Below are 19,954 nucleotides of genomic sequence, written 5' to 3' on the forward strand. Positions count from 1 at the left end.
GTCTCTCTTAAACTCCTCTAAGGATTTTGCCATCACCACATCCTCAGGCAGAGAGTTCCACAGTCTCACTGCTCTTACAGTAAAGAACCCCCTTCTGTGTTGGTGATGAAACCTGCTTTCTTCTAGACGTAGCGGATGCCCTCTTGTTACCGACACAGTCCTGGATATAAACAGATCATGGAGAGATCCTTGTATTGTCCCCTCATGGATTTATACAGAGTTATTTGGTCGCCCCTTAGCCGTCTTTTTTCAGGGGTAAATAATCCCAGTTTTGGTGCCTCTCTGGGTATTCCAGTCCTGCCATTACATTTATTAGTTTACTTGCCCTTCTTTGAACCCCCTCAGGCACTGTAACATCTTTCCTGAGCACCGGTGACCAGAACTGTGCGCAGTATTCCATGTGAGGCCTAACGAGTGCATCAGCTCTCTAACCCTTTCCATTCCACTGTCTGACATCTTCCTACATTCTGATTGAAGCTTGTACAGCTCCAATGTCAGAAGACGTCTGATAGGGTATTCTTACCGTCTATTGCCAGCCACTCCGCTGTCAGAGTCTCTCTGGCGCACACACACTGGCTTTAGCCAGCAGATGGCACCGTTGTACAACAGCAAAAAGAGAAAGCCTTTTAGGAAACCCTGAATCCAAAATTGGATTGGAAAGGGTTAAAATTAGAGATGAGCGAACGCGTTCGTCCGAGCTTGATATTCGTGCGAATATTAGGGTGTTCGGGATGTTCGTTATTCGTAACGAACACCATGCGGTGTTCTGGTTACTTTCACTTCCTTCCCTGAGACGTTTGCGCGCTTTTCTGGCCAATTGAAAGACAGGGAAGGCATTACAACTTCCCCCTGCGTCGTTTAAGCCCTATACCACCCCACTGCTGTGAGTGGCTGGCGAGATCAGGTGTCCGCCTAATATAAAAGTCGGCCCCTCCCGCGGCTCGCCTCAGATGCCTGGTGAGTTAGATGAGGGACAGTGCTGCTGGTACCGGAGCTGCTGTAGGGAAAGAATTGGTAGTTAGTGTAGGCTTCAAGACCCCCAAAGGTCCTTATTAGGGCCACTGATAGCTGTGTGTTGGCTGCTGTTAGCAGTGGCAATTTTTTTTTTTCCTCAAAATCGCCTCTGCAGAGCGTTGCACCCGGCATTAGGGACAGAAGTGTTGCATAGGCAGGGAGAGTGTTAGGAGTGAGTGTAGCCTTCAAGAACCTCAACGGTCCTTTCTAGGGCCATATTTAACCGTGTGCAGTACTGTGCAGGCTGCTGTTAGCTGTGCTGCATATTTTTTTTCTTCTCAAAATCGCCTCTGCAGAGCATTGCACCCTCCATTGATACTACAGGGAAAGAATTGTGTAGGCAGGGCCACAACACAGTTATTATTCATTGAATATACGCAGTGCTGCCTTTTGGTGTAAAAAAACTGAAAACAAATCTATTTGTCCAGCCTCTGTCCGTCCTAAGGGCTGTGGACACGTGTGAGCTGCGTGTACAACGTTAAAAAATCAGACGCACCCAGCTACGCTTTACTGCTGGCTTCGCCGTTTGCTTTCCTTAATTGGGAAAAAAATACCTGCTCTGCCAGAGTTATAATAACTCTGCTACCCTCACGTTCTGTGACACATAAGCAGGGACACAGCACAGTTATTAAACTTCTCATGTTCATTGAATATACGCAGTGCTGCCTTTTGGTTGAAAAAAACTGAAAACAAATCTATTTGTCCTGCCTCTGTCCGTCCTAAGGGCTGTGGACACGTGTGAGCTGCGTGTACAACGTTAAAAAATCAGACGCACCCAGCTACGCTTTACTGCTGGCTTCGCCATTTGCTTTCCTTAATTGGGAAAAAAATACCTGCTCTGCCAGAGTTATAATAACTCTGCTACCCTCACGTTCTGTGACACATTAGCAGGGACACAGCACAGTTATTAAACTTAGATTATTCATTCACTAGAGGCAGTGGGGCCTTTCGTTTTCCAAAAAGGGAAAAAATTATATTTGGCCTGCAGTCTTGCGCCAATTTATTTCCTGCCTGTGAAATCAAATCACTGGTAATACAGCATGCTGAGGGGTAGGGGTAGGCCTAGAGGACGTGGACGCGGGCGAGGACGCGGACGCCTAAGTCAGGGTGTGGGCACAGGCCGAGCTCCTGATCCAGGTGTGTCGCAGCCGACTGCTGCGCGATTAGGAGAGAGGCACATTTCTGGCGTCCCCACATTCATCGCCCAATTAATGGGTCCACGCGGGAGACGGTTATTAGAAAATGAGCAGTGTGAGCAGCTCCTGTCCTGGATGGCAGAAAGTGCTTCGAGCAACCTATCGTCAACACGCAGTTCTGCGCCGTCCACTGCTGCAAATCCGAATCCTCTGTCTGCTGCTCCTCCTTCCTCCCAGCCTCCTCACTCCACTACAATGACACCTGCTAAGGAGCGGGAACACTCCCAGGAACTGTTCTCGGGCCCCTGCTTAGATTGGGCAGCAGCGGTTCCTCTCCCACCAGAGGAGTTTATCGTCACTGATGCCCAACCATTCGAAAGTTCCCGGGGTCCGGGGGATGAGGCTGGGGACTTCCGCCAACTGTCTCAACAACTTTCTGTGGGTGAGGACGATGACGATCAGACACAGTTGTCTTGCAGTGAGGTAGTAGTAAGGGCAGTAAGTCCGAGGGAGCAGCGCACAGAGGATTCGGAGGAAGAGCAGCAGGACGATGAGGTGACTGACCCCACCTGGTGTGCAACGCTTACTCAGGAGGACAGGTCTTCAGAGGGGGAGTCAAGGGCATCAGCAGGGCAGGTTGGAAGAGGCAGTGCGGTGGCCAGGGGTAGAGGCAGGGCCAGACCGAATAATCCACCAAGTGTTTCCCAAAGCGCCCCCTCGCGCCATGCCACCCTGCAGAGGCCGAGGTGCTCTAAGGTCTGGCAGTTTTTCACAGAGACGCCTGACGACCGACGAACAGTGGTGTGCAACCTTTGTCGCGCAAAGCTCAGCCGGGGAGCCAACACCAACAGCCTCACCACCACCACCATGCGCAGACATATGATGGCCAAGCACCCCACAAGGTGGGACGAAGGCTGTTCAGCGCCTCCGGTTTGCACCCCTGCCTCTCCCCCTGTGCCCCAACCTGCCACTGAGATGCAACCCCCCTCTCAGGACACAGGCACTACCGCCTCATGGCCTGCACCCACACCCTCATCTCCGCTGTCCTCGGCCCCATCCAGCAGTGTAGTTCAGCGCACCGTCCAGCCGTCGCTTGCGCAAGTGTTCGAGCGCAAGCGCAAGTACGCCGCCACGCACCCGCACGCTCAAACGTTAACCGTCCGCATAGCAAAATTCATCAGCCTTGAGATGCTGCCGTATAGGGTTGTGGAAACTGAGTCCTTCAAAAGTATCATGGAGGCGGCGGCCCCGCGCTACTCAGTTCCCAGTCGCCACTACTTTTCCCGATGTGCCGTCCCAGCCCTGCACGACCACGTCTCCCGCAACATTGTACGCGCCCTCACCAACGCGGTTACTGCCACGGTCCACTTAACTACGGACACGTGGACAAGCACAGGCGGGCAGGGCCACTACATCTCCCTGACGGCACATTGGGTGAATTTAGTGGAGGCTGGGACAGAGTCAGAGCCTGGGACCGCTCACGTCCTACCCACCCCCAGAATTGCGGGCCCCAGCTCGGTGCTGGTATCTGCGGAGGTGTATGCTTCCTCCACTAAAGCACCCTCCTCCTCCTCCTCTGTCTCGCAATCAAGATGTGTTAGCAGCAGCATGTCGCCAGCAGTCGGTGTCGCGCGGTGTGGCAGCACAGCGGTGGGCAAGCGTCAGCAGGCCGTGCTGAAACTACTCAGCTTAGGCGATAAGAGGCACACGGCCCACGAACTGCTGCAGGGTCTGACACAGCAGACCGACCGCTGGCTTGCGCCGCTGAGCCTCCAACCGGGCATGGTCGTGTGTGACAACGGCCGTAACCTGGTGGCGGCTCTGCAGCTCGGCAGCCTCACGCACGTGCCATGCCTGGCCCACGTCTTTCATTTGGTGGTTCAGCGCTTTCTGAAAAGCTACCCACGCTTGTCAGACCTGCTCGTAAAGGCGCGCCGGCTCTGCGCACATTTCCGCAAGTCCCACATGGATGCTGCCACCCTGCGCACCCTGCAACATCACTTTAAGCTGCCAGTGCACCGACTGCTGTGCGACGTGCCCACACGGTGGAACTCTACGCTCCACATGTTGGCCAGGCTCTATGAACAGCGTAGAGCTATAGTCGAATACCAACTCCAACATGGGCGGCGCAGTGGGAGTCAGCCTCCTCAATTCCTTTCAGAAGAGTGGGCCTGGTTGGCAGACATCTGCCAGGTCCTTGGTAATTTTGAGGAGTCTACCCAGGTGGTGAGCGGCGATGCTACAATCATTAGCGTCACCATTCCTCTGCTATGCATCTTGAGAAATTCCCTGCAAACCATAAAGGCAGCTGCTTTGCGCTCGGAAACGGGGGCGGTGGAAGACAGTATGCCGCTGAATAGTCAGGGCACCCTCCTGTCTATTTCTCAGCGCGTACAGGAGGAGGAGGAGGAGGAGGAGCATGAGGAGGATGAGGAGGAGGAGGGGGAAGAGACAGCTTGGCCCGCTGCTGACGGTACACCGGCTGATTGCCTGTCATCCTTCCAGCGTGTATGGCCTGAGGAGGAGGAGGATCCTGAAAGTGATCTTCCTAGTGAAGACAGCCATGTGTTGCGTACTGGTACCCTGGCACACATGGCTGACTTCATGTTAGGATGCCTTTCTCGTGACCCTCGCGTTGCACGCATTCTGGCCACAACGGATTACTGGGTGTACACACTGCTCGACCCCCGCTATAAGGAGAACCTTCCCACTCTCATTCCCGAAGAGGAAAGGGGTTCGAGAGTGTTGCTATACCACAGGACCCTTGCGGACAAGCTGATGGTAAAATTCCCAGCCGACAGCGCTGGTGGCAGAAGGCGCAGTACCGAGGGCAAGGTAGCAGGGGAGGTGCGGAGATCGAGCAGCATGTACATCCCAGGCAGTGCAACAGTCTTTAAGGGCCTGGCCAGCTTTATGGCTCCCCACCAAGACTGTGTCACCGCTCTCCAGTCAAGGCTGAGTCGGCAGGAGCACTGTAAAAGGATGGTGAGGGAGTACGTAGCCGATCGCACGACCGTCCTCCGTGACGCCTCTGCCACCTACAACTACTGGGTGTCGAAGCTGGACACATGGCCTGAACTAGCGCTGTATGCCCTGGAGGTGCTTGCTTGTCCTGCGGCTAGCGTCTTGTCGGAGAGGGTGTTTAGTGCGGCTGGGGGAATCATCACAGATAAGCGTACCCGCCTGTCAACCGACAGTGCCGACAGGCTAACACTCATCAAGATGAACAAAGCCTGGATTTCCCCAGACTTCTCTTCTCCACCAGCGGACAGCAGCGATACCTAAGCAATACGTAGGCTGCACCCGCGGATGGAAGCATCGTTCTCTCTCACCATCCAAAACGGGGACATTTCTGCTTCATCAATCTGTGTCTAATATTCCTCCTCCTCCTCCTCCTCCTGCTACTCCTCCTGAAACCTCACGTAATCACGCTGAACGGGCAATTTTTCTTAGGGCCACAAGGCTCACTCAAATAATTTTTCTAAACAATTTTTAAAAGTTTCAATGCTCTTAAAAGCGTTGGAACTTTAACTTGAACCAATTTTTCATTACACTGGGCTGCCTCCAGGCCTAGTTACCACTTAAGCCACATTAACCAAAGCGATTAATGGGTTTCACCTGCCCTCTTGGCTGGCCATGGCCAATTTTTGGGATGTACATTAGTACTGTTGATACAGCAATTTTTGTGGGCCCTCGCCTACAGTGTAATCAAATAAATTTTTAGCCCACCTGCATTAAGCACGACATTACTACCTCAGCTGTGTTGGGCAATGCAATGGGATATTTCTATGTACCGCCGATGGGTTCCAGGGAGCCACCCATGCTGTAGGTGCACACGGAGTGTAACCTACATGTGTCCACTTGTAAAGAACCCCAGTCTGACTGGGGCATGCAGTGTGGGCCGAAGCCCACCTGTATTACGCACGACATTACTACCTCAGCTGTGTTGGGCAATGCAATAGGATATTTCTATGTACCGCCGGTGGCTTCCTGGCACCCACCCAGGCAGTGGGTCCACAGGGAGTGTAACCTACATGTGTCCACTTGTAAAGAACCCCAGTCAGACTGGGGCATGCAGTGTGGGCCGAAGCCCACCTGTATTACGCACGACATTACTACCTCAGCTGTGTTGGGCAATGCAATGGGATATTTCTATGTACCGCCGGTGGCTTCCTGCCACCCACCCAGGCAGTGGGTCCACAGGGAGTGTAACCTACATGTGTCCACTTGTAAAGAACCCCAGTCAGACTGGGGCATGCAGTGTGGGCCGAAGCCCACCTGTATTACGCACGACATTACTACCTCAGCTGTGTTGGGCAATGCAATGGGATATTTCTATGTACCGCCGGTGGCTTCCTGGCACCCACCCAGGCAGTGGGTCCACAGGGAGTGTAACCTACATGTGTCCACTTCTAAAGAACCCCAGTCAGACTGGGGCATGCAGTGTGGGCCGAAGCCCACCTCTATTACGCACGACATTACTACCTCAGCTGTGTTGGGCAATGCAATGGGATATTTTTGTGTACCGCCGGTGGGTTCCAGGGAGCCACCCATGCTGTAGGTCCACAGGGACTTCACATAGGGGAGTTGTACCTGCCTGTGTCTATGAATTAAAAAGCCCGGTCTAACTGGGGCATGCAGACACCTTGACAGAATGAATAGTGTGTGGCACATAGGTTCCCCATTGCTATGCCCACGTGTGCAGCTCCTGATGGTGGTGGCACAGGATTATATTTCTCATTGCTTCTGTACAGCATTGTGGGCTATCGCCCCGCCCCTTTTAAAGAGGGTCGCTGCCTAGCCGTGCCAACCCTGTGCAGTGTGTGCCTGCGGTCCCTCGTCATGGCAGACGCACTTCTAAATAGACATGAGTGTGGCGTGGCATGAGGGCAGCTGAAGGCTGCGCAGGGACACTTTGGTGTGCGCTGTGTGGGGGGGGGGGCGGTTGGGCAGCATGTAACCCAGGAGAAGTGGCAGCGGAGTGTCATGCAGGCAGTGATTGTGCTTTGTTGGAGGTAGTGTGGTGCTTAGCAAAGGTATGCCATGCTAATGAGGGCTTTTCAGAAGTAAAAGTTGTTGGGGGGGGGGGGGGGGCCACTCTTGCCGGTATTGTGGCTTAATAGTGGGACCTGTGAACTTGAGATGCAGCCCACCATGTAGCCCCTCGCCTGCCCTATCCGTTGCTGTGTCGTTCCCATCACTTTCTTGAATTGCCCAGATTTTCACACATGAAAACCTTAGCGAGCATCGGCGAAATACAAAAATGCTCGGGTCGCCCATTGACTTCAATGGGGTTCGTTGTTCGAAACGAACCCTCGAACATCGCGGGAAGTTCGTTCCGAATAACGAACACCCGAACATTTTGGTGTTCGCTCATCTCTAGTTAAAATGCAATTTGTATGAATTCTACTGTAAAATAATAATGAATCGACTTCTCGTTCACCACAGAACACGACTACTTCATTATCTTATCATTACGATCCCCAAATGATAGTATTCCTGTTGCTTTTCTTCTGATGGAACCTTCACAATGGTGCTTATTGGCCGGATTATGTTGAGTCGTCGTCTCGGCTGCGGCGCAAATATTTTCCATGATTGGACAATAAGAAATTGCTGAGACTTTGTTAACATTATTTTGCAGGTGCCAAAGCCGGAGAGGTGGCGCTAATGAATGGACTCACTGTTAATTTGCATCTTCTGATGGTGAGTCCTTTCTCCTGAGCTCGGCTTCTTCTACTTTCCATTGCAGATTCTCCTTATCTCTTATGCGCGTTCGCACACGGAAAAACATTACTTTCCCTTTCAAGAAGTTGTTTTCTTGTAAATCATGAGGCAGATGTGGAACAATAATTGTCTCCAGCCATTCTCACAAGATGCTGCGTTTCAGATTTTCAATACCCCGGCAGGTTTTCTCTGATACAGAAGGCATTTAGCATACGACCCAGGTTACTTCTACTTTATTCAAATCATCCATTCTGTGTGCTGAACCAGAACTCCCCACACCTCCCCACACCACAAATCATAAAGCCATGGTCGTTCCTCTAAAAGGCTTATGAAGCGAATACATTTTTGTGAGGATTGTTCTTCTGTGCTCATTGTCGCCCCCTGCTGAGTCACGCACTTACGGGCTGCTAAGAAGAGTGAGTGAAAGGAAGTGGCAATTGTTCTGATCACCTTCTGGATTCGAAAAGTGGTCGTCCCCATTGCAGCCGAGCCCAGCACACGTAAATAGTCACTGCATTTCGAGACAACTTGTGCTTATGTGACTGCCAATGTGATAACTAGAAAAAAGCGCAAATCACTTTAATTATCTAAAATTATATTTTTGTGCTGAAAATCCCACTAAAATGCTGCCATTAGGGGGCTCCCATCCTCCTCCTAGTTTTCTTTCCACTGCCTGTCGTCACTTGAAGTCTGTTTCTAGTAATAGAGACACCAAAACTGGTTATATAAAGTGGGTGGCGATGCTGTCTCATGCTGCCCATAGAAGTCTATGGAGAGGTAATGGAGAGGCAGAGAAACTCACACAGATGCTGCAGCAGCAAAATAGTGTTTACTGTCACAAAGCTACTGAAATCACATTGATACTGCTCAGTACTGCACCGTCTTCCATCATGTGTTCCAGCGGTCCTGTTATGGGGATAAGGAGGGAAAAAAAGCAGAGTGATTTGCACAGGTGCTGCTGCAGCTACAAGTAAGTATTTACTGTCCACAACTACTGAAATCACATCTACACTGCTCATTAATGCAGTACACTGTTCTCCATCATATGTGCTAACTGTCCTGGATCCAGCAGGGCAGTCCTCGTTTTACACGGTTGTCCCAGGCAGTTAGTTAAATGTCCCAGGCTTTGATCCTCCCACTGCTTATGGCATCACTGACTCATATAAGCTGCACTGAGCTTTTTTACGTCACACTCGGCGCTGATACATCTCTCTCCTAGTTGCCCTGGATGTTCAGAAAACTGCCTCGTGCCCACCTCCTCCTTGTTATACCCACGCAAGTTAAAATCAGTCTTCCTGACTCACCACAATCTGACTGCTCTACTGTTCCATAGAGTTCACAGGACTAGCTGCATCCCCTACTGATTCATGGGTAGTATCGGTGCCTTGTGTACACCTGTTATATAATAGCCGGTGTTGGTTGGGGTAGTAGGGACAAGTATGTAATGTTCTCAGTATGCACTTATTTTCAGCCTAATCCCCATTTGTAGATAACACTTCACAACAATACTGTACAGATGTAGCAAAGTTCAAATTGACTCTTAATGCATTAAAGGGATTCTGTCACCAGAATATGAAAAATTAGCATGCACCATAGCGCCACGCGTCACATGACTCACAATAAAAACATATGTGTAAGAAGGAAGAGCTGTATAATAACTTTATAAACTTTTATGTGTTGGCACCCTGTATGCAAAATGACCCATCGCGAGTCATGGAGGCGGGCCGAGTCACACCCTTGCCTTTGTTCATGCCCCTTCCTCTTTTCAGCCACCTACTCCAGCCACTGATGTCAGTGCAAGCAGCGGGGAAACCCTGCACTTGTGCAATGTGGCACTCGGTCGCAGTCATACGCGGACGGTCACACTGAGGTTGATGTGTCCACACCAACTTCAATGACTCCATGTGCATGCGCCAGAATGTGCCGAATCCTTGGGAGAGAAAGCATGGGGCAACCACACAGTTGTTATACAGCTCTTCCCTTCTACACGTGTTTGTTGTGAGTCATGTGACGCGTGGCGCTATGGTGCCAGCTAATTTTCCGTATTCTGGTGACAGAATCCCTTTTAGAATATCTTTCTGTGCCACAATTTATTTACCCCATCAATAGTTTTCCAAAAGATAACTTTGTGTGACGAGTTATTTTTTCTTAACCCTTCATAAAGCTATTGCTATCACAGTCAAGTTAAACTCTGCTATATCTGTACTTATAGAGAAAGCAGATATATACAAAATGTTAGTGTGGCAGAAGACGAGTCGGGGGGGGGGGGGGTGCAGTAACAGCCACAGCTGATCACTTTTCTCCAAGCTGTGTCTTCTTCGCTGTTGCAAGGCTACAACTCCCAACATGAAGAGCTGCAGCTTATGCAACCCTAGCATTGGTGGGTTCAATAGAGAAGATCCGACAGCGTAAACTGAGCAATCTTATCCCATAAGGGACCTCTTTATTCTCCAACAGATCAGCAGGAGCATCCAGTATGCATAGACAGCTTGAGAAAGACTCTGGTGTGAGTCGAAACGTTGCCGCTGATCTGTTGAAGAATAAAGAGGTCCCTCATGGGATGAGATTGTACTGTTTATGCTGTCGGATCTTCTCTATTGAACGGTTTGTGGTTTTGGATCTGGATCGGGTCCTGTATCTGGCGTGCATAGTTCGAACCGCTCTGCCGTGCCTGGCTGCTGGGGGGTGCTGCTGACACTATTATCCTTTGCTACAAGCATTGGTTGGGTTGATGTATGGTGTGTTGGGGTGCAAAGAGGGGAACATAATGGTTTAAACGCTTCTGGTTCATGTGTATTACTGGTGTACCTTGTTCTATGGCCCTGCTGGCACTTTTAGAGTTTTGATGGAGCTCAGCTTTGATAGAGTGAGCAGCTGAAGTACCTTTTGGCCCTGCGCCAGCACAGGACTCTGTAGCAGCCATCTTGGAGAAGGGCATAAGCACCCAGATAAAAGAAAATCCATGGACTTTTAGCTTGGTCCATCCCCCTCAAGAAGCTTCTGGAATGTTCTAGGTGCAGCAGGCAGCTTATTTGTTGTCTGTGCAGCATCACAGGGCTGGGACAGCACAGCCTGCCAAGACACTGCCAGTGGCAGCAGCAGATGAGAGGCTCAAAGAGTAGGCAAGGCTGGTGAAGTGGCAGAGGCAACTGGCTGTAGAGTAGACAGGACCAGTGAAGTGGCTGTAGGTGCTATGCTGTCTCTATGCTGGGGAGCAGTGAGCCTGATGACTGGGAGCAGCACCATAGTACCACCACCCACCTGCTACAAGGGTAAAGCTGGCCCTTTCACTCCCTCAAATTTCAAAACGGAACCAACGGCCAGCACTGTTTCGTCTATGTAAGACTGTGCAGACTCCATAGACCATCCAGGAGCGTCCACACATTACCTTCTGTACACTACACCAGCAGCCGATCATGTAAGACCAGCCGCTACAATCACATTGCAGCTGTCATTTTTCCATTCTAGTTTAGAAAATGATGTGATTTAGGGTGCCTGTCCACGGACGTGACTTTGCCGGCTGTAAACCGCAGGCGAATCACGCCCTCTGAAGCTTTCCATAGCGTCACTATGGAAAGCGCCGACCCCGTGTCAACGAGCGGAGAATCATTGTGCTTCTCCGCTCACGGCCGGCAATTCACAGCATGTTGCGAATTGCCGTGATTTTCCGCGGTCAGCCTATCTATCAGAGGGGCTCTAGTAGTGTGGGACTGTCACTAAAAGGCACTATTACTATGAGGGGGTCACTGAGGGGCACTATTACTGGGAGGGGTCACTGATGGGCACTATTACTGTGAGGGGGTCACTGAGGGGCACTATTACTGTGAGGAGGTCACTGAGGGGCACTATTACTATGAGGGGGTCACTGAGAGGCACTATTACTGTGAGGGGTCACTGAGGGGCACTATTACTGTGAGGGGGTCACTGATGGGCACTATTACTGGGGGGTCACTGAGGGGCACTATTACTGTGACGGGGTCACTGATGGGCACTATTACTGTGAGGGGGTCACTGATGGGCACTATTACTGGGAGGGGTCACTGGGGGTCACTGATGGGGACTATTACTTGGAGGGGTCACTGAGGGGCACTATTACTGTGAGGGGGTCACTGAGGGGCACTATTACTGTGAAGGAGTCACTGAGAGGCTCTAGTAGTGTTGGACTGTCACTAAAAGGCACTACTACTGTGAGGGGGTCACTGAGGGGAACTATTGCTGTGAGGGGATCACTGAGGGGCACTATTACTGTGAGGGGTCACTGAGGGTCTCTAGTAGTGTGGGACTGTCTCTAAAAGGCACCATTACTGCAAAGGGGTCACTGAGGGGCACTATTACTGGGAGGGGTCACTGAGGGGCACTATTACTGGGAGGGGTCACTGAGGGGCACTATTACTATGAGGGGTCCATGAGGAGGTACAAAGGATGTGTTTTAATGTACAATGGGTGTGGCCTAACTTTAAAAAGTGCTTTTTATTATAACCAAAACCAGAGTGCTTCCTTCCTACATCCGTTCCTGGGTTGCTGGAGGACGGCTCCTGTATAATGAATGCTCCTTCAGCACTCTCCTCTTGTGTCTTACAGCTATCCTTTTACAGACCTACAAAAGCACGTCATAAGATCCTCCTGGAAGCTAAAGCCTTTCCTTCGGACCACGTAAGAAGCGGCTCCTAGTCTACTAATTACCCGTAACGGACACTTTTGTATGTAAGCCTGGTGATGTTCCTCTTTCTATAGTAAAGCCACCTCCCGGGATTCTATAGGCCTCCATCGATCCCAGCTTAATAGAAAATCACACATTACGACACAGAATTGAATTTCCTCATCGATTGCAGACTGTTTCTGTAAGCCACGAGTATCAGCCGGCGCCTGGGATCCGCACGAGCCCAAACGGCTGAGAGCTTCTCATGATGGCCTTAATGCACAAAGTAAAATCAATAGAGCGCATGAAGGTGCAGCAGGTCATGTAGCTCTACCCCTACTGCAGGCTCACAGGTGAAAGCGCTTCTATATCCGTCACTAGGGGTCCAGCGCTAGATTGGGATTGCTGCTTCTAGCTATTGTATCTGTGCTCTATAAATATTTGCTCACTCAGTATAATTATATATGTAGTGTAGATGTGTGTATATATGTGATATACATATATGTGTGTGTGCATTTTATTATATTTCCCAGTTTTCCCACTGAAGCACATACAACTGGCTGAGATATCCTGTTCTCTACAGCTCACTTTTCAGCTTTGTTGTGTAGAATGGGGCAGATTTAGCAGAGTCATCTTGTTATCATTGTACTGCTGGAGACCTGTATGACGCAAGATAGCAACCCTACACAGACAGATACGGCTGTATATGACTCGCTGGTCTCCAGGGGATTGGCAGTACTATATATTTTCTTGGAGGCTGCATTAGTCATTTGCATGCTTCTGCCATTCTCTGCCATTGATTGCGCCTGTCGTGAAGCACGCACCCTGATGGCCTGAAGGACATTTCTCATATGGTAGCAGTAGGATCCAATTCCTGCTTATGGTACAAAGTATTATATTCTGGGATTCACCCTGCTTCACTGTTGTAATGTGGAGTGACAGCGCCTGGTTTTCCCCTAAGGGGTTTCTCTCATCCCGACAACTAATATCATGCAGGAAAATGAGCCTCTGATTCCTGCGGTGATTGAAAGCATCAGATCCACGTTGGAAAAATCTGACGTGGATTTAACACTTCAGATGCCAAGAGAATGGCGCCCGGAAGGAGATCATCTAGAACAGGGGTCCCCAACTCCAGTCCTCAGGGGCCACCAGCAGGTCAGGTTTTCAGGATATCCTATGAAAACATGACCTGTTGGGGTCCCTGAGGACTGGAGTTGGGGAACACTGGTCTAGAAGGTGTGAGGAGAGTTAAAAGGCCATGCATGCTTCTCTGGGAAATTTATGCAAATAGGAAGATGGAGCAATGCCTCTACAGCTCCACCTATTGGAAGACAGCATTCCTGCAAGTCAATGTAACAATCCTTGTAACAACGACTTGGAAGGAGCTGGTGAGCCATGTACAGACAGGTTGCTTCGGTTTTTGCCCCTCATCGGGGTGCAGTATGTTGTTGGCTTGGCGAGTGAGAGGCCTATAGACATGGGTCGGGAAGGGTATGGTTTCCCTTTAGGGAGAGCGCCTAGAAGGTGTGAGGAGATAAATAAAGCCAAGCCATTGTTAAAAGGCTTGTTAAAAGTCTGATTTGCAGGAATGCTGCCTTCCAATAGGTGGTGCTCAAGAGGCATTTTTCATCTTCCCATTTGCAAAAGCTGATCTTTAGCTGCTGTATTTTGCCCTTTCCTGTATAGAATGTGACAATGCTGCTCCGGCTCTAAGCAGAAAGTTATGTCTTGCAGTATGCTGTTGAATCCCAAATTCGGTTCCACGGACTTGATGTGGAGACAAGTATGCTCCTAGTCCATCCCCGCAAGGTTTGTACTGCTGCAACCCTTTTATTTTGCTCCTCTTTATCTATTCTTCATCCTTTATGCTGCTCCTTTTATTTCTAAAGTCCGTACGCGATGCGGAGAACAAGCTAACAATGTAGCGTTTGATAGCCGCGGTCTGGACGAGTGTAGTACACAGATACAAGTCCTCTGGGAATTAAATATGGATGCTATCATTATTATGCCGGTAATTACACTCCAGGGAGAATGAAAGCCTCACATGAAGGGATAGCAGCACTTTACGTTTAATTATAACTCTTCTCAACGCCTCGTAATTAGCAATCATATGAAATAAGGATGTTGCAAATGTCAAGGTGTCATTTCAAGTGTGGCCTCTTACTGCATTAGTGCAATCCTTCATTTAAGACAAACCTTTACTTTATCTGTGTTTCCCCTTAATGTAAATGTCCAGAGCAGAACAAAAAGTGCTTTTATAATCTAAAAAAGTTCAGTATTCTGCGCTGATTAATTGCTTAATATATCTTCAAACTCGTCAGAGCTTTGTTTTTTCTGACACAAAGCACCAAATTCTCTGCATAGACATAGCATTACATGATGGAATTCTGTCTGCTAGCAGTCACCACCAGGTGGAGCTCAGGAGTTTATTGTATACTGTGTTACTGTTGTTCTACGTGTGGACAGTATGCCATAGGCATGGGTTCTTTAACTCCTTCTAGTGGTGAGTATCAAAAGGACGTGTACATGTGTTTCACTTCAGCAAGGCATTTAATTGTGTCGAACATGACAAGATCTGGAAGTGTCTGAAGCAAATGGGCGTGCAAGAACATATTGAACAGCTTATTATGGAAACACGGATTGGTTCGGAATCAAGAAAGGCGTACGACGAGGCTGCATTCCAGTACTTTTCAATCTGTACGCAGAAACGATCAGGAGGCAATGCAATCTGGACGAATCAGAAATAAGAGTCAAAATTGGTGGCAGAAATGTCAACAACCTCCGATAAGCAGATGATACAACCCTGTTTGTGGAAAGTGAAAGGGACCTGAAATACCTTATCAAACGAGTACAAAAGGACAGCGAACGCATGGAACTGTACCTGAACAGCAAGAAAACGAAAGCCATGACCACGGTAGGCAGTGGTACAGTGAACATAAACATCAGCAACGAAGAAGTTGAGTCGGTCCAAGATTTCATCTTCCTTGGATCCAAAATCGATTGCAATGGGCAATCTGGACCCGAAATCAAGAGATCGATTACACTTGGTAGGAATGCAATGCAAAGAATGGAAAAGATCTGGAAAAGCAAGGATATTAGCATTGTAACAAAAACCAGACTGGTCAATGCATTGTCTTTCCCATAACGACGTATGGCTGCGAAAGCTGGACAATCAGGAAAACAGACAGAAGGAAAATTTTCCTGGAAAATTGATGCGTTTGAACTCTGGTGCTGGAGGAGAATGCTACAGATATCTTAGACCGCCATGAAAACGAACAAGGTAGTGTTAGATCGCGTCAAACCGAAAATATCACTAGAGGCCAAAATCATCAAACAGCGGCTCCCTTTGTGGACACATGATTCGCACGAACTCACTGGAAACAGGACTGATGCTCGGCAAGGTCAGTGGAAAGAGAAGATCAGGGGGACAAAGAACAAGATGGCTAGATACAATCAAGGCCACCAACATGTCAACCGCCGAACTGAAAGAAGCTGTGAAAGACAGGAATGTGGGAAGAACATTGATCCATACAGTGACCGAAGGTCGGACGTGACTGAACGGACAATCATCATCAGTGGTGACAATGGGTGGACAGGATTTTATCATTTAAAGAAAGTCTATTACCCATTTCCCCATGATCTAGTAAACCTCTCCACAGATGCAGGAGTGAAGACCAACCTATCCACCGTTTGATATAATTCTCAGCAGCTCCATGGCCCAGAAATCACCTTTCTTCAGTTAGCACATTTTATACAAATCACACCCTCCGATGGGTGGTCCAGTTCTCCGTACTTCTGCGCTAACCCTGCCTGTTGTGAACTGGTTGACATCTCCAGCTCCCATGTCTCGCTGGAGACACCATTCACTCTAGACACTGTGCTTGCCCCATTGTGGCCCCCAGTGGTTGTGAGGCTGTTAAAGGGCTTATACCCAGATTACAAGTTATCCCTAATCCATAAAATAGAGGATTACTTGCTGATCGGTGAGTGTCTCATCACTGAGACCCTCGCTAGTCCGATAATGGGGGTCTCGAATCTCCATCCTCCTCACTGTGGGTTTACTGCACATCCCGCCGTGAGGAGGAGTCTGAATGGAGCGCTACTGGTGCCAGCGCTCTAGTGGTCCATTCACTTTCAGTGCGGCTCCAGAGATACAAAAGTGACACCCGCCCAGGTATTTCCCCCAGCCCCACTGAAATGAATAGAGTGCTGACCGTCCATGTGCAGCCAGCGCTCCCTGCACACTGACCTCACTGCGGGGGAAGAAACTACCCTTGCAGTGACAGGCAGAATGGGACACGAGAATCTCATTATAGAGATCGGTGGGGGTCTTACTGCTGAGACCCCCATGATCAGCAAGTTATCCCCTATCCTGCGAATATCCTATGGATAGAGGATAATTGGCAAATTTGGTACAGCCCTTAAGGGTTTTACTGGTGTGTCCTGATGTGTAATGAATTGGTTTAATGAGAAATTGAAGTACGAATAGGTTTTCCAAGTTGTAGTAAAACTGTTCAGTGAGCAGGAAACCCCCTGCTTAATCCTGCACTGAGGGGCGGGGGGTTGGGGTGGGGGTCGGCCCCGATGACTCTGGAGGTTCCTTCCAACTCTACTATTCTAGGATTCTAAATGCTTAAAACTAGCGAAGTTCCATCCATGGCTCCATCTCCCTGGCAGTCCGCTGCCCCCGCACCCGCCGCTGGTCTTCCTTTACATTGTAGCTGTGACGTTCTGCATATACATGACTGAGACCGCCGGGACGGGTCATACCGATCCCCCAGAGCAGAGCAGTGGACGTGACTTGGGTCTCCTTGCAGTGTATTCATGAAGCCAACCTCTGATTCCCGTTCTGCTTCAGCCCCGCTCGTGTTTTTTTGCTTGCATATTTACGCGCACAAAAAAAACGTAATTGGGGCCGACTGATTTCATGCGCAAATACACAGCGGATATGCATGGAGCAGGAGTATTTGCTGCGCATTTAGGCACTCTCATTGACTTAAGTAATACGGACCAAAATGGGACATTCTGCATTTTTTTCGTGCAGCCCAAAATGATTTGAAAAAAAAAACCACACGTGAATAAGGGCGTCCTCACACGGGTGTATTCATGCACACAACATCTGCGTGCGCAATAGGCAGAGAATATAACACATTCAATGGGTAGTTCTCATTTCAAGATTTTGCTCACAAGAGTGAAGGAGCCCTAAACCCACTGAAATCAAAGGGTTCTGTTTACTCCATATTACATGCGTAATATGGACCGTGTGAATGAGGCCTTAGTTGGTTACTTTTAACTACTGCCTGCCCACTGCACAGTTTTAGGGCCGTTTTAGACGAACGTATGTGCATATGCATTCGGCGGTTCAGAACATATTTTCGCATGAATGAAGTCAGGAGATGGCAAGGAGCCAACTGATACGCCCGTGCCCGCAGATAGATCACTGTTTTTCCGATCAAAATGCCAGTTCGCACGCCCGCATGATACACCCTTCTCAGGGAATAGTATAGTAATTAAACGCCTAATTAGGCCCGGCTGTCGTCTTTTCCCTTTCATTGTCTGCAGGATAACTCTCTCCCCCTCTCTTTTTTGAACTGCCATAGAAGTCTATGGCAGCTTTCTGTGTAACATGGACAAAGATAGAGCTGCTCCGATCTTTTCTCGGATGAAGAATTTGCGCGAAAAATATACGTTCGCCTGAACAAGTCTAATTGGAGTGGAAAGCATCGCTTTGTCACGTTATACAGGTGGGATTCTCATGGGCGAAATGCCTCTTCAAATACATTCATCTGAAAGAGCCTTTAATATAACTCAAAAACCCTCTTTGCGGCGCTTTCACACGGGTATATGTGCGTGCACAAAATTTGCGCATGCAATATACAGAGAATAGAATCCATTGGTTTCAATGGGTTTGTTCTCTTTTCCTTTTTTTGCGCAGGCAGATGAAACACGCTATGCTCTGTTTTGGTGCACATTTGCACATCAAAGGTCCCTATAGAAGTCTATGCAGATGTGCGAATGTGCTATGGCTATTTAACCTAATGATGTCTAGATGTGTTCTCTTTCCTGCGGTTTTGTACAAAAATTATATTTAAAAAAAATTAAATGACACTGAATGACCCCCAGTGGTCTGATATGACGACAGAGGGCCTGTGGGTAAACAAAAAATAGACACCAAAAATAAGAAAAAATATAGAATAAGATAGAAAATATATTTGTGGCAGCAATAAAAAAAAAAAGACCCATGTCAATCTAAACTGTCGCCATAGCGACCCTGTAATATGAGACTGCGCAAATTATATATCAAAATGTCTGAAACAAATTGGGGAACTCATTCCTGTACTTCATTTTAGTGTAAATATACTTATTTTAAAAATAAGGAACTATAGAATAAAAAATATGTATTTTGATTAACTTTTTGTACACCTTAAAATGGTTGTCCAGTTGTAAATTACTGATGGTCTGTACTAAGCATAGGTCATCAATAGTAGAATGGCATGAATCCATCATCAGAACCCCCTTTGATTAGCTCTTTGCAGAGTTGGTTGCTCATGCAGTGAGCTGACTTCTGCAGGAAGTAGACAACTCTGTTTTCACTGCAGTGGCCAGGCTTGGTATTGCAGACTCAGCTTTCATTGAACTGAATAGGAACTTAGTCTGTAATACCAAGCCTGGCCACTACAGTAGGAACAGAGCTGTCTGCTTCCTGCAGAAATCTACTCACTGCACAAGCACACTGGCCTCGTGAATAGCTGATTGGTGAAGGTTCTGTTCGGTAGACCCCAGCGGATGTACTATTGATGACATATTTTGAGTATGAGCCACCAATAGTTTACAACTGGACAACCCCTTTAATTCTAGACATTAATGAAACAAAACAAAAGCAGTGAAAAGAGGTATTAAAAAACCAGCCTATAGATCACAAAAACGCAGCAAAAGTAATTTAAGTAACTTAAGAAAAAAAATAAGGCCATAAAACTACCATATGCATAAAATTGCTACAAAGTATCTGTTCCTTCAGGACTGAAACACTCTGGCTGTTAAAGGGTTAGACCAGAATTAAAAAGAAACATAGTAGACATTCTCCGGTTTTTATAAGGACATTTTTCTGATAAAAAGCAACAATTTCTCAATGGCGTCATCATTAACATTTGAGAAGGTTACAATATACTCACCAGAACATACGGCGCCATCCGTGCCATTTTATGCCTCTGCATTTCTTTAAAGGCTATGTTCCGTAAACCTTTAACGATTGCATTAAACCAGTATAAATAACCATATACCGACCGGCTAATTAGTCTCCCGGCACATAAACATTTTACTCTCTTCTCTGCGACGGAAGATTTAGTATTTTTAAGCAAATGCAACCCTGCAGTGTATCTCAGGTAAAGAGCGCCGATCCCCTAAGAGCGAGTCTGCAGCGGGCGACTGCGCTCTACCAAGT

The 19,954-nt window shown here is 48.4% G+C and overlaps 1 protein-coding gene across 1 annotated transcript in view; it reads left to right on the plus strand.

Moving 5' to 3' along the window:
• Positions 1 to 19,954, plus strand: part of KYNU (kynureninase) — a 137,213-nt gene that overhangs the window by 64,485 nt on the left and 52,774 nt on the right. The window contains exons 5-7 of the mRNA XM_066577332.1: positions 7,792 to 7,853; positions 12,456 to 12,527; positions 14,248 to 14,322. Of these exons, the coding sequence (XP_066433429.1) occupies positions 7,792 to 7,853; positions 12,456 to 12,527; positions 14,248 to 14,322 (209 nt within the window). The remainder of the gene's footprint in view (positions 1 to 7,791; positions 7,854 to 12,455; positions 12,528 to 14,247; positions 14,323 to 19,954) is intronic.

Source organism: Eleutherodactylus coqui, chromosome 8, assembly GCF_035609145.1.
Source record: "Eleutherodactylus coqui strain aEleCoq1 chromosome 8, aEleCoq1.hap1, whole genome shotgun sequence".
NCBI lineage: Eukaryota > Metazoa > Chordata > Amphibia > Anura > Eleutherodactylidae > Eleutherodactylus > Eleutherodactylus coqui.